The sequence below is a fragment of the Bos indicus genome, chromosome 17, assembly GCF_029378745.1.
Source record: "Bos indicus isolate NIAB-ARS_2022 breed Sahiwal x Tharparkar chromosome 17, NIAB-ARS_B.indTharparkar_mat_pri_1.0, whole genome shotgun sequence".
NCBI lineage: Eukaryota > Metazoa > Chordata > Mammalia > Artiodactyla > Bovidae > Bos > Bos indicus.
This window is the reverse complement of record NC_091776.1, coordinates 68,371,711-68,386,623: the sequence shown is the minus strand read 5'-3', so window position 1 is coordinate 68,386,623 and position 14,913 is coordinate 68,371,711. Positions and strand designations below refer to the sequence as shown.

The 14,913-nt window shown below is 54.4% G+C and overlaps 1 protein-coding gene and 1 long non-coding RNA gene across 3 annotated transcripts in view; one reads left to right on the top strand and one right to left on the bottom strand.

Moving 5' to 3' along the window:
• Positions 1–1,810: 1,810 nt before the first annotated feature.
• Positions 1,811–4,190, top strand: LOC139176772 (uncharacterized). Of its 2 annotated transcripts, none has more exons than XR_011561222.1 (4): positions 1,811–1,969; positions 2,081–2,505; positions 3,080–3,178; positions 3,769–4,190. It is a non-coding gene; the product is annotated as an uncharacterized lncRNA (long non-coding RNA). The 2 variants fall into 2 exon arrangements; XR_011561221.1 differs by having other exon boundaries at positions 3,058–3,178.
• Positions 4,051–14,913, bottom strand: part of KREMEN1 (kringle containing transmembrane protein 1) — a 54,381-nt gene continuing 43,518 nt past the window's right edge. Inside the window, exons 5-9 of the mRNA XM_070769787.1 lie at positions 13,952–14,105; positions 12,078–12,410; positions 10,874–11,032; positions 9,666–9,750; positions 4,051–7,877 (exon numbers count right to left, since the gene is read on the bottom strand). Coding sequence (XP_070625888.1) covers positions 7,709–7,877; positions 9,666–9,750; positions 10,874–11,032; positions 12,078–12,410; positions 13,952–14,105 — 900 coding nt within the window. The 3' untranslated portion in view covers positions 4,051–7,708. The remainder of the gene's footprint in view (positions 7,878–9,665; positions 9,751–10,873; positions 11,033–12,077; positions 12,411–13,951; positions 14,106–14,913) is intronic.

Below are 14,913 nucleotides of genomic sequence, written 5' to 3'. Positions count from 1 at the left end.
AGGACTTGCAGTGTTGGGGTCCTTGGGGTTCCCTGGGGATGGGCCATGGTCCCAGCCCGTGGGGGATGCTGCCCCCAACCACTGCAGGCAGAGGTGAGATGTGACAGAGATCAGAGACTGTAGGAGCCAGGAAAGGTAAAATGGTTACTATTTAGCAATGCGGGAGACCTGGTTTGATCTATGGGTTGAGACGATCCCCTGGAGAAGGGAATGCCTACCCACTCCAGTATTCTTGCCTGGAGAACTCCACAGACAGAGGAGCCTGGCCGGCCCCAGTCATGGGGTTGCAAAGAGTCAGACATGACTGAGCGACTTTGATTTAGCCCTTTGCAGAAAAACTTGGTCAACTCCTGGCATGAGCACCCGACACTGGATGAGTGATCAGTAAAATGTGTCCATGGTTACCATTATTATTATTCTCTTGGTCTAGTTTTAACTTTCAGGTACCCCTTGCTTTTGGCTTCACGGAGAGACTATGAACCTGAAGTCCTTGGAAGGGTTTTGGGGGTGTCTCTGAATCTCCAGAGAATTTCTGTTTTTTTGTAGGTGAGGTCTTTTGGGGAGGGGCTTCATGACATTCATCTGATTCCTGAAAGAGTCTGTGTTCTCAAACAGGTAAAGAAGCATAGGTTTGATGCCTTCCTTATTGCAGGCATTGATCTGTACTTTTTCTCTGGGCTGTTTGGAGGCAACATGTCTGATATTTGGGGGAGATTTTGGAAGGCCGTGGGGCCTCCCTCAGATACCCACGCCCCTGCCCAGGTGGGAGGGGCTTGCAGAGCACCAGGAACCGAGAGCCTTGGCTTTGCAGCCAGCAGACAGGGGTTCAATCCTGGCCTTGCCCTCCACTGGCCAGTCCGTTTCTCCGAGCCTCGGAGAAAACCCAACTCCCAGGCTGGGTTGGCCCTGGGAGGACTTGGAGGGCTGACCACAGTATCTGGCACACAAGGTACCACAAAAAGGGTACCTGCTCTTATTATTATCACCATCAGCATCCCTGGACATTTAGAAGCTTCCCTCAGCTCCCCTGGAGCCCATGCAAAGCTGCCCCATGTCTGGCTAACAGGAGGTTTGAATTTCCACTGCTCTTGATTTGACTTTATCTTTGGTACCAGCAACTAAAGTGAGTTCATGAGACGTATTCATACAGTCAGTCTGCCAAACAGCAGGCCCCCAATTCTGCTTTTTTAGAAGTTCAGTGGCTTCATTTGAACAGGGACAATAATAGACATTTCCTGAGAGTGAAATAAGAGATTGGAGGGTTCTCTGTTGCAAGAAGCTTGGCTGTTTCAGATTCTCCTGTTTTTGTTTTATTTCCCACCTGAGGAGTTACTCTGGACCTCGAGCTTGGATCTGTTTTCCCTCTAAAATGCTTCTCTCTGCAGCCCCGTTCCCTGGCCCAGTCATCCACAGCAGGCAAGTTCATTCCAGGGCCCAGTGACCACCTCTGAGAGGGCTGAGGGAATCTTCGGTGACAGGCCTGTCCTGGTCCACAGCCAGGCCAGCCCGGTGCTGTCTGCGCCCAGTTGCCGGGCGTGGTCCCATTCAGCAGGGGCCCAGTGGCTCCAGACAACAGCTGGAGACCAGGAAGGGAGACTTCCAGCTACAAACAAATGTTGCTGCTTCTTGAGGTTGAAATGTTCTATCCCCAAAGTGCCCCTTTCAGCCAAGCAAAAACAATCCCCCACGGGGACCCGACCCTGCCACAGAGGAACAAAGGCGCCCCAGTTCTCTGTGTTCCAGAGACCGTCTGCAGTTTCAGGCACACACAGCCCAGTGGGGAGAGGGGATGGTCATGTGATCTTCAAGCTTGAAGACAAGGTCGTCCTTGTCCAGGCCTTTCGTCTCTGGAGGGAGGCCCTTGGTTGCCTGACAGAGGATGAGGCTGACGCTGCCCTGGTGCCAGCTCCCGGGCGGGCGGGTTTTAGTGTCCCATTTTGCAGGTTCAGAACAAGGAGACGAGGTCAAGGTCAGTGGTCCCCTGAGTCTGCTCAGATGGGCCGAGAGGAGGGCTCGTCCTGGCCCTGCTTCAGGCAGGACAGGTGCCTGCGTTCTGACTGCATGTATTTTTCTGTTGCAGGCGGATCCGTCTCTAAGAAGTTCACCAGTAAGGCTGCCCCATTTGTTCTCCAATAGCCATTAAAAATATTAGTATTTTCCTTCAGGGGCAGGCAAGAGCTTCTGGGAAAGAGGAGAACTCAGAGAAAACGAACGCTCAAGTTGACACCGGCCTCTGAGGCGCCAGCTGAGGGTGGGGTGGGGGAGGGGCGGTGGTGAAACCGCCACGTCAAGGCACCACCTTCCGGAGAAGCGTCTGGAATGACTGCTGTGCCCTGCCCTCTCTGTCCCTCGATGAATCTCTGGAGCGATATGGCCTTCTAAGTTGAGGAACCAGTACTCTGTGGACAGCGGAGGAAGCGGCCAGTGGAACTTAAGGCCGCTGTCCATGAGTGGACAATTCATTTCAGAGGAGAAGGTGACTACTGACCAAACTTCTCAAACGAGGTAAAAGGGTGTTCAGATTTCAGTGAGCGCCGGCATCAGTCAGGGTCTTCCCGGGGATTCTGGTGGGTCTGGGGTGGGGCCCAGGAACCTACATTTCGAACAAGCACACGAGGGGTTCTCAGGCCAGTGGTCCAGGCAGCAGTCCGAGAAGCACGTCTGTGTCTAAGGTGGCAGTGCTGGAGGCCTTGCCCGGCCAATCGCTTCCTGAGAATTTGGACCTGGGGGCTTACAGAGCCAGCAGCAGCCTGATCCAGGCGGGGCGGAAGCCTGGCTCCTGGGGCTGCCCCCTCTCCCAGCCCTGCCCTGGCTCCCCTCCACCTGCCTGAGTGTGTCCGTGACACTATCCTCAGCTGCTCCTGCCCAGACACACCCCAGGGATGTCAGCTGTGCCTCCGCTTCCACAGGCCGCAGCCCCCAGGCCTGACCCTCCCTGGGCCTCAGGCCGCCTGTCCAGGGTCTGACAGTGCGGTCTCCACATCCCATGGGGACCTCCCTCGACTCAGCCCGACAGAGCTCAGCACGTTTCCTCTCTTTTCGTGTCCTTTACCGCAGAGACCGGCCTTTCTTTCCTCAGCAGCCAAGTCAGGACACTTGGGCAGCACCTTGTTCTTCACCTACCAGCTGCATTCCAGAAAACAAGGAACAGCTACCGCTTATTGAAAACATACCACAGGTAACAACTCATCACAGCCAGGTGACCTGAGCCCTGTAACTGCCCTCACCTAACAGGTGAGAAAACAGGTACCTGAGGGGCTGCTCACCCAAGGTCACGTGGCAGGTGCGGCGATAGGGGTGAGCCGGGCCCTGTGGAGACAGCCAGCTCTCTCTCAGGCCCTCCCCTCCCACCACAGCGCCGCTCTGGGGGCCCGGGTAGGCCCTCAGCATCTCTGACTGGCCTCCTCACCCTTGGTTTAACCTCACTCTGACCTATTTCCCGAGTGCAAGTGGGAAATGCTTCTCAACTGGGAACCTGACGCTGCTCCTCCACGGAAATCCTTTACAGGCTCCCTGTTCTACACCCCCAGCCTTGCAGCTGGGTCCCACAGGCTGATGCTCGGCTTCCTCAGGACCCACTGAAAGGGGCTTTGGGGGCACAGCCCTCACAGGAGAGGGCAACTCACACCCACGCTTCTTCCCTGTTGTTAAAAAGGAAGGGGTGGGTGGGGGGAAGGGTAGAGGAAGTGCCGGCTGCTCGGAAAGGCAGAGGGAACCATGTGGATGAGAGCCATGCAGCTCGCCAACCTCCTCGACCTCCTGAGCCAGGTGTGCTGTGCATCTTACGGGAGCAGACACTGGACTGACCGGCCTGAGGCCACCTCAGACCCGGGGTCCTGTGCCCTCGCCTGTGGCCGCCCTGTGGGTGTGGGATCCCAACTCTTCAGACCTCACCACTCGGAGATCGGCTGGGGGTCAGAGGCACAGACGAGAGCTGAGCGACTGGGAGGCAGTGACCTGGGGTAAGCCTGCGGTCCCCTAGCACAGCAACGTCCTGGCCCACGGTCTTGGGAGCCTCCTATAAACACAACAACCCTGGGCCCATCGCAGTTTCTACAACAATGAGAATATTTATTTTCTCCAGACGGTAAAAATAACATTTTTCTTTCTTTTGTAAAAGTTAAGTACCATTACATTCCATTTTCTTAAATAACAAAATCCTAAAAATATATATTAAATTGTATACAGTGCGTCACACTTCATCTTATATTTTAAAATACATGATGTTTCTATTTTATTCTCAAAGTTGCATATTAAGAGCGTATTTACAGGTAAAGCCTTGTCATCCAGAGTCAGGAGCCCCTTGGGAAGGTGAGTCTGGGTGTGGGTGGTCCTGACGCCGTGAGGACCCCGCGGCAGCAGCCCCCACCCCCACCAGGTGCTCCTGGCGACACGTCCTTTCTGAAGCAGCAGACTAACCTGGACTTTCCCCCACACCCCACTGCTGCCTCATTGAGTGTGTTCAACTCGGCAAGACGGGAACCTAGGAGATGGGCCCCCCGGGGTCTGCAGGCCGAGGGTGAGGCCCCATCCCCCTGAGCTGGCCAGGAGCGGAGGCAGCTGCGGCTGGAAGAGAAACACCCCACACCAGGGCGGCTAAGCTGAGAGCCCCAGCCAGGAGGTAGAACAGTGAGGAAGGTAAACGAGACACCAGAGGAAACAATCAGAAGGTTAAACATTCCCAAGGTGGCAGCAAAAGCAGACATCAAACAGCAAGAGAGACTGGGAACCAAGAGGGCTGCGGGCTGTGGGCCGGCCCGGCTCCACGGGAGGCCGGGGTGTGGTCAGACCAGGGGCCGACCTCAGAGGCCGTCCACCTGCAAGTGCTCGGGAAGATGAAGTGCCAGGACTCACAGAGGCGTGGTGACACTGGGGTCAGGACGACCTGGCTGGATACGGAGCAGGCAGGTCCGACCACTCCTGCCAGGGGCTGACAATGGGCAGGGAGGCGGTTGGGGAGGGGGGGCCCGCCCCCTCCCCCCTGGGTTTGGCAGAAGGGCCAGGACAGCTGCGCCTGCAAGTGCTCTGATCTCTGTGGGTTTCTGGCCGACTGGACTCGTGAGCCAGAGCCCACATTTCAGAAGTTACAGCAACCTGGTTACCTCGCTCACGCCCAGAAAGTGGGGGGGGCCTCAACCCTGTTCTGATGTGCGGGCACCTGGGTTCATTCCTCTTCCTTCTCTGTTCTGTGTGCCATTGGCCACTTGGGGAACAACACGAGCCCTGTTCGCCTTCTCCACGGGCCAAGAGGCCAGGCTCCCCAGCTGGCCAGAGTGGGGTGTGGGCTGAGGAGGGGCCTGGGTCCCAGCAGCACCCCATCACCCCAGAGCAGGGATGCTTTGATCCACCACAGTCCCCGGAGCCTCTACACTTCCTCTTACCTAAGCCCGTGTTGTGTGCTTTTCTCAGGGTCACCCTTTCCAGTCCCCTCCAACCCCTACTTTCTCGCCTCTGAAGTGGTTTCTTAGCAGATCAAGTGCTGCCCCCTTGGGTGTTCCTAGGTGTAAACACCTCCCCTCTTCTGGGGCAATTTGTGTCTCAAGTGTTTACTTAGGTGCAGGGGGCCCCTCTGGGCAGGTGACTGACAGGTTCCAGCCAAGGCCATGGCCAGGTCAGGCTTACAGACTTCGGCCTGGGACAATTTATGGCCCTCTCCCCCTGTGCCATTCTGAGGCCGGTGTGGGTTTCCAGGGCTGCTCCTGGGATGGTAAGTGGATCCTGGGTCACTGGGCTGCACCTGGGGTGGCAGGAAGGATAGCACTGGGCTTCCAGCACCTTGGGGATCTCTGAGAAAGGGCTCCTCCGGCTGCTCAGACACACGGTGACCTGAAGTCACCAAGTGTGACGACAGCAGGTGGGCCCACAGGACGCACCAGGGCCAGTGATCAGAGGGAGCCCGCAGCTTCGAGCAACTGCTCCTGGTCAGGCAGAGCCCTCCCGGCCGCGATCCCACATTCCCTCTGTGTTACTCAGGGACCTAGTGACCGCACACACCTGACACTTGTGTTTGAGAGGAGATTCCACAAAGGCCGGGAATAGCTTGGAGGGGAGACTGCACATGCCATACATCCCAGTGGTCCTTGCACGTGGCAGGCCTGTCTCCAGATCCCGGGGGCCGGCAGACAGCTGCTCCGGGGGAACTGCCTTTCCAGATCAAAGCCTCCCCCAGGGCCTGGGGCAGTGCCCCCACCCTCCTGCGGGCTTGCTCCGTCTCCCAGTCTGACTCTCCCCTCCTGCCAGTTCCCAGTGTCTCTGGCTGCTGGGGTCACCTCCCTGCGGCCCCACGTGGCCCTGTGTCTTTCTGGGAGCCGGGTGCACACAGCTGCCAGTGTGGCAGACTCCCTGGGAAGGCCAAACAAGGAGTAGCCCAGGGGCTGGGGGAGGGGGGCAAAGTGCCCAAACAGGGAGCGGTGAGGCCCGAGGCCTACGTGGCCACAGGAGAGCCTCTCTCTTAGAAAGGCCAGGCCCGCCCGCGGGGGCCGGGCCCGCCTCCCAGCTGCTGTGAGGGATGGCACTAACTCTACCACCCACGGCCACTGCAGCTGCAGCTCTCCATCTCCGGAGGCCTCTCCCGGAGGGGCTCCAGTTCCCACGCCCTCCCTCCGCACTCTGCACACCACTCTCTGTGGCTCCCCTCTGGGTCAGGGCAGGGGGGTGGTGGTGCAGGGGATGTGGGACCAGGGACAAGAGCCCTCTCCTTCCCACCAAGCCATTCCAAAGCCCACCCTATCCCCATAAGAAGGGGCATGGAGACCACCGAACGCCCAGGCCACGGGGAATTTCTCATCCTCTTTTAAAAGGAGGGAAAATTAAAGGAGGGACTGCTGGTGCCTGGGGTCATAAGATGCTGCCTGGATGCTCCGCCATATACACTGTTCTGAACAGACAGGCAGCTTAGGAGTCACCAGACGGGGCTTGGCTTGGGCTCCATGGGACCTCAAGCTGCTCAGGGATGAGGCCAGCAAACCCAGTGAGGAGTTACTGAGCACCTAGAAAAGCTTTTGGTGAAGTCTGCTGCGTGAATGGCTGGACATTTCTTATGACCATCCCTCAAACCTATCATCCCTCAAACCTATCTGCTGGTCACCAAGCTGCACAAAGAAGCCATAGAAAGTAGCCGCGGGTGAAGGTGTCAGGTTTGACCTGACGGCCTTCCAAGTTGGAGGAGACCCATCCTTGCCCAGAGCCCAGAGCCAGCGCAGAGCATGGGCCTACATCATGGGTGGGGTGGCTAACGCCCAGGAGTACTGGACCAGGCCACCCCTCGGGAAAGCCTCAGAACTCTCTCTGCCTGGCCTGTTCCAAAGCAGAAAGACCAGGAGAAAGCCATCTGTGCATGGACAAAACTGAGAAGTGCTACTTACCCACTACCTGACAGTTGTCTAGAATGTACCTGAGCCCCATGCCTGACACAATCACCCCGTCACCTCAGGCCCCGTTGTCCCAACCCCTGTTCCTAGATCAGAGTGAGATGCAGGGGGCACAGACCGGGGACCTTGAGTCTCTCTCCTGAGTGTGGTGATGAAGCAGGTTGAATCCAGGCCAAGCGGCCCCTGTGTCAGGTGCCCGCCCAGTCGGAAGACTGCTGCCCCAGAGGAGGCCAAAGGTGAGGCAGGGAAGAGTCGGTGGAAGGAAACCATGGGAGAGGCAGTCCCCAGGGGCATTGAGTGCAGAGGGATGTTGTGTCCTGGGCACGGAGGGAGAGCTTTTAGTCACTCACAAGAGGATTACGGTCATCTGGTTGACTCTGACACTTGAGCTTCTTCTTAAAGATGGAAATCGAAGTAGAAGGCTCGTAAAAAATGCTCCAAATCTCCCCTGACGTCCCTGGTTGATGACAATCCCTAAGGTCCCCTGAGGCAGGAACGCGATGGGATCTGTCAAACAAAAATATCTTAATTTTTCAAGTAGAACAGAACTAAGCATCCAAAGCAACCTACCATTTCATGAGATACCTGCACCTATAAAATGGGACCCTCGGTGAGGAGGCCTGGGGAAACTTAACAGCTGCCTTTAGAGACTGCAGGGATCGCCAGGCACGTGACCCAAATCCCATGGCATGGCAGTGCAGTGGGGCAGGCCCCAGCTCAGAGTAACGAAGAACCTTCTAGCTGGTAGGATTATTCTAATCTGGAAAGGGCTGGCCTGAGAGATTATGAGTTTTCAAAAATCTTCTCTTTTTAAGCAGACAAACTCTTTTCGAATGACCTTTTCAGAAGCTCACCTACCTAAACAGGATGAAGGCAAACCTGCTCTGCTGGGAGTGGGCCCTGCCTTTCTCCCTGCCTGCCCCACTCCCTGTGTCAGCCCCTCGGGCTGCTAGGTGGGGAAAGTGCAGAGGGACTGGGTGTCAGGTGGGAGACGCACACGAGCTTTGGGGTCTCGGTACATGGTGAGGTGCTGGGCCCCAGAGATTACCCCGCCCCCTCCCTGCCATCGGGGACACACAGACTGGACTACGCCTAAGAGGCTTCCCTGGAGTGTGTGAACAGTGATTCAAAAAAAGGAAAAAAATATATATATTAGAAGCTCACTAAACAATAATAAGGACATTGTTTTCCCTGAAAAATGTACAGTGCAGGGTGGCAAGGCCTATGAGTAGTGCCAAAGTGGCCAAGGGCAGCCTTTACAGGGCACTAGAGGAGCCAGTATTTAATGTATGAAAGTCTGTGGTAGCCTCAGGGCAACTAAGCCCATGCATCGCAACCACCGAGCCTGTGGGCTGGAGCCCTTGAGCTGCACAGCTGAGCCCACGTGCCGCAGGTACTGAAGCCCGCACACCTAGTCCCTGTGCTCCACAACGAGAGAAACCACCGCAGTGAGAAGCCTGCGCACTGCAGCAGAGAGTAGCCCCCACTCAAAGATCCAGGACAACCGAAAACAAAAAACAAAAAACTCTGAGTCAGAGCACAAGCCAGAAAGTTGGGGAAAAGGTAGCTTTTACACCAACGCTCAGGAAGGCCTTGAAATGGAGGAGACTTTATGTCAATTATCTCAATAAAAGTAGGGGGAAAAGAGAAATGGAGAGAGCCTGGACTGGGAACCACAGGAAAGGCAGAGCAGAGGTCTAGGAAGATGAGCAAGCCCTTCTGTAGGTGCACAGCCTCCTGTGCATGAACAACCGCCCCTTTCCTGAGAGGCAGAACAGTTAAACCTGAATAGTGGAAATAAGAGAAGAAAAAAAATTTTTCCCCCAAATTGGTCAGAATTGAAGGGTGAAGCTATTATAAGCTTCCTAAATAACTGCTTTAAAATAATTATTAAACAGTAGTTAATAAAACTTCTCTGCCTAAGACTGTCTCACAGATTCTAGACGGCATCAGGAAACATACCTGGTATTACCCTAGGAATCTTTGCTCTTACGTAAATCACAAAACAGCACAAATCAGAACAATGGAAATTGTCCTGTTTTATGCCCAGACTATTTCAGTCCTCCTTGAAATGATATCCTCTAGACAGGGGAGCAAACACAATCCCTCAAACCTTAGTGAGATTTGTCCAGCTGGACAATTCACTCTACAGAGAATGAGAAATGTCTACGGCTGTACACTGCCCCGTGTTGAGCACTTTGGAATTGTGTTCTGATGTTATAAGTGTTTTCAGACAACTGAAACGAAGTAGAAAATTCCCTTCCCTTCCTGGGGCCGGGCAGCTCCCGTACTCACCTGAATGTGATGTGCAGAAGTATCTTTGCTACAATGGCTGTGACTGTGAGGATGAGGAGTGTTGCCAGGCCATACACTGTCCATCCTGCAAGTGTAAAACACAGGGGTGAGTTTGCACAAGGGGTGAGTTTCGGACTGGGTGTGAGTTCAGTTTTCAGGAGGAGGTCTGTGTGGAGCCCTGAGGGAGCCCTGGCAGCTCGGGGTTGGGGGGCAGGCTGGCTGAGGGGTTCCCGGCAGGTGGGCGCGGCCACAGGATGCAGCTGGAGCAGGGCTGGCATGGAGATCCAGTCCTTCTGAGCACCTCGCCTAGTTCCTGACTCCCCTGTGGAGAGAGGCAGGCAGTGTGGTCCAAAGCACACTCAACTCAGAGTCAAAAGGGGTGGTACACATTCCATCTCCACCGCTGGGACCACTGTGTGATTGCAGACGAGTTACATAACCTCTCTAGGCCTTGGTTTCCTCATCTGAGGAATGGGATGTGTCAACTGTGGAATGCTACAGATACGCAAAGGACAGGACACACAGGGAGGGGCTCTCCTGCCTGACTCCCTGCTTTGAGTCCTGCAGGGGAAAACCTTTAAAGCGGGGAATCACTAATGGTATCTGCAGCTCTACCAGCTCCTAAAGACTGCAATTTCCTCCGCAGAAAAGAGGGAGCGACAGTCTGTGTCCAATCAAGTCACCCAGCTTAGACCACAGGACTACTGCTCCCTCTCTACCCTACTCCTGTGGGGCCTGCCTTCACAGCTCAGGTCACTATTTGACTTCTCATTTTGCTTCTTGTCTTTCTCCTCCCACTTACAAGTGGCAGGACGGCAGGGATTTTGTGTGGTTCTCTGTACAGTCCAGCACCTACAACACAGCCTAGCATCATTAAAGCACTTACAGATCTGCCCAATGACTGAGGAAAGAGCTCTGGCAACTGCCTACGCATTTAGCGAGCTACAAGCTGGGGCTGTGGAAAACACTGGATAAGCTTATTACATACCGTGTCCTAAAGGAGGTGAGCACTTTGCCTAAGGACTAAGGAATCAAGCCAGAGAGAAGATGTCCCTCCAAGGCCAGGACAAAGAGAGTCATGGAGCCAGGACCCCCAAGCCACCTCGGAAAGGGAAACACCCAAGAGCACCCTGTTTCTGTAATTGCCTAGGGTGCTGCTGCCAAGTTCTGTGGCTCCTACCCCTTTGATGGTGTCTTGGAACAGCTACCTGGCACAGTCTGGCGTGGGTGGCTGGGGCTGGTGGTGATGACATAGAGGACTTTGGAGGACCGGGCAGCGCTCACACTAAAGTTGGCCTGCTCCGTGATCACCTCGGCCAGCATCTGGTTGTCAGTGGGCTTCTCCTGTGGTGGGTCTTCCTTGATGGCTGGAAGATCAAAAGGAATTAGCTGGGGGAAAGCAGGTGGAGACGCCAAAGAGGAGGTGGCACTGGTTACAAAGAGGGGGCCGTTTTCTCTGGTTCAGTCCTGGGGGCAATTCTCTGCCCTGGCCCCAGAGCAGAACCTGCCAGGCTCTGGCTCTGAAGGAGCCATCTGATGTCTCTGTGTGGACTCCTGGACATGCTTTAGGGTGGTCCTTCCCTTGTGCCTCTGCAGCTATGGTCCCTCAGCCTGGAAGGCCCTCTTGTTTCCTATCTGTCTGCCCCAATCCTACATGTCCTTCCAGCCTGTCCCACCTGTACACTGGAGCCACATACTGACTGAACTCTTCTCTAGGCTCCTGACGTCCAGGGCAGAGACTAGGTCACGGATGCCTTCTGTGTACCCAGCACACATATCCACGGTACAGGGGCATAGCTCCATGTTAGGATGCTCTGAGGACAGTGAACCAGGATTTGGTGATTGGCAACGGTGTTCAGAGACAGGAGGATGAACCAAATGACCTCTTTGGAACCTTCTAATTCTACCAATCTCAGCTCTTTTAGTTATTATTTTAGCCTTTCCGTGAAAACTGTCATGCTATGCTAAGTCACTTCAGTCGTTTCCGACTCTGTGCGACCCCACAGACGGCAGCCCACCAGGCTCCCCCGTCCCTGGGATTCTCCAGGCAAGAACACTGGAGTGGGTTGCCATCTTCTCCAATGCATGAAAGTGAAAAGTGAAAGTGAAGTTGCTCAGTCGTGTCTGACTCTTAGCGACCCCATGGATTGCAACCTAACAGGCTCCTCTGCCCATGGGATTTTCCAAGCAAGAGTACTGGAGTGGGGTGCCATTGCCTTCTCCATGAGAATGACTAAAACAGCAAACTCACAGGTGGCATCTCTTTTCTGTATCATGCAGCATGTACAAGTTATAAAACAGGAAGTGGGAAAACCTGCAAGTTGATTGGGCAGCTCCTGACACGCAAGAACCACCTGAGGTCCGCACATCATAACAAGGTGCAAGGGGGGCCCGAGGAGGCCGGGGCCTTACCTTGGTATAAGACGGCAAATCCCTGGGCCTGATTGATGCGATCAGAGAAGAAATACAAAATGATGAAATCCAGAGAGATGTTAAAGGATGAAGGTGGGCGGTTTCTCCCGTTGAAACGGACCAGGACGCGGTGGGTATAGCCATCCAGCAGCTCCACCATGTCTGCAGAATCCCGGATATCAAACAAGGTGAAGTTGAACTGGATGTGAGCAGCTCCTGGGACCCGGATGGTCCAGTAACAGACCCTCCCCGCGGCATAGGCATCGGGAAAGTCAGGGGAATACACCACAGAGGTCATGGCCGAGTAATTCCCACCACAGGCGCCAACCAGAGCTGCAGGAGACAAAAGGACACCAGCCCTCAATCGGGGGCTCGGCCATGGGGTTTGCTTTCCAACCTGTTACAAACAAAACTTCTGAGCTGATGGGATCCAGTCTAGGATGTTGTTTTTTTGTCTGCAAAACCAGACCATCTTATGTTTCAGGATCGAATCACAGAATGAGTAGCTTAAACCCTGAACAAATGACTGGAAGCTTTTTCTTCTCCCAGGAGACCTCAGAGTGAGCACACAGCATGGCAGTACAGCCCAGGCAGGGGCCGGGCTGGAGTCAGAGAGTCTGGGTTCGGGACCAGCTGGGCCGTGTGATCCCAGGGGCTCACTTCACATCCAGACCTCTCGCTTCTCTCGGCTTTGAGGGTGGAGAGACCACCACCTGCTCCCGTATCATATGAATGTGTGAGGACAGATGAGACAAAGCACATGAAAACACAGACCTCTCTGCAGGGGCTCTCAGTGAAGTGAGCGCCTCCCGGGTACCTTAGGGGTGCAAGGCTCATGGGAGGGGCCACACTTGTTTTTGAAGTGGGACACTGTGGCACAAGAAATGACCATCTGAAGACAGGAAGTTCCCTCATTACTCTGCACCAGCACATCTAATGTCTGGACCCCCGGTTCTGAGCGGCAGGTTCAGGGAAGGGGACACACCACTTCACAGTCTTATGTAGTGAGGTGAAGACAAGAGCCTAGAAATCAAAGTCCTCAAGAGGAAGGGCAGGCCCAGGATTTACAAAGCAGGCCAGGTTGGGGGGGCGGGGGGTGGGGCACCCACTTCCCTTTAGGATGTAGAAAGCTGCTTCCATCCTAACACTGAGAAGCTCAGAACTTTTTCTTCAACCCATCAGAAAGCTGAGGTCTCAAGACAACCAAGGGATTTTAATTCTAAAAAGTAAGAAGCTCCTCTGAGGAGAGTCAGGCCACACAAAGTGCTTCATCCTTGACAGAGCACAAGAATGAGAGCGGGCCACCATGAAAGCAAGGAAGAAGAAAGCAGTAAAGTTTTAACAAATTTCTAAAGGCTGAATGTGGACCAGCCTCTCAGTCCAGGATGCCCGGAAGCCCCGGACACAACAGTCTGCACTCACTTGCACGCACTTCTGTGCAGGCCTCCAGCCAGTGCCCATGAGAATGACCAGGTAGGGCAGGAGACCAAAGGGTCCCCATTGGTGGGACCAGTGGGCAGGAGGTGATGAGCTGCTGCTGGGGGACAGGCCTGATGCCCTGCTCTCTTCCAGAACCCTCCTGGAGCAAAAGCCTGAAGTTGAGAGGAAGGGGCCACACACCCTTCTGCACTCAGGCCCCTGTCTGTCCCTGGGAGCTGCTGTTACTTTTGTCAGAGTAACCAGGAGAAGACTCATTGCCTTTGGAGGAATAGCAGAGGCAAAAGCCACCTGCCCCTGGCCTGCAGTAGGTGCTTAGTAAGTACTGCAGGTGAATGAATGCATAGCAGGGAGGCAGGGTCAGACAATGCGCAGGTCGGCTCCCCGGCCCAGGGTTCCCAAGCCTTGGACAGCACAGGGCCCGGAAGCATACTCACTGTCGAAGACGATGACCCTGCCATCGCCCCCACAGGGCTGGGTGTGGTCCCCGAAGCAGACGCTGCTGCACTCAGTACTGGCTGCCTCCCCGTACTTCCAGTAATCAGGGTCGTTTCCACAGAAGCAAGCGTAGCCCGACTCTATCCCGGCAAACTGCCATGACAGAGAGGCAGCACTTGGTAAGCGTCAGTCGGGGTGTCAGGTGGCCTGACCGGGTCGGCCCTTCGGCAAGCAAGCACCTTGTCTTCCCAGCCCATCTTCCCTGGATCCTCTACCTTGGTCCCGCCCCACCCTCACCGCACTTCACTACATGCTGACTTGTAACTGTGTACCACCACAGTGCTTCCCCTCCTGAGCATCCCTTACTTATGTTTGCGATTCTACTGTATTTAGCTCAGTTAAAGGCAGGGATCCCATTAACTTTAAACATTAATAACAGCTAAACATTTTATTGAATGTTTACTATGTGACAGGTGGTAAATGCTTTGAAGTTAGTGCTTATTGCAAACTTATTGTAGGCCCTATGAAATACATTTTTTAAATTAATTGATTTATTTATGGCTACCCCGGATCTTTGCTCCTGTGCGCAGGTCTCTCTAGTTGCAGTAAGCAGGCTTCTCATTGCAGTGGCTTTGGAACGTAGCCTCTAAAGCGCACGGGCTTAGTTGCCCTGTGGCATGTGTAACCTTCCCAGACTAGAGATCAAACCTCTGTTCCCTGCATTGGGAGGTGGATTTTTTCTTTCCTTTTTTTTTTGTTTTTTACTTTTCTTTTGGCAGGTGGATTTTTAAACCATTGGACCACCAGGGAAATCCCCTATTTAACATTTTTATTTTTATATTACCATACAACTATTTTTATGGTGTACAGGCCTAAGGATTTTAACCCATGAATAAATTTGTACAACCACCACTACAATCAGGACACGGAACATGTGCAGTAACCTTTCTTGTGCTGTTGC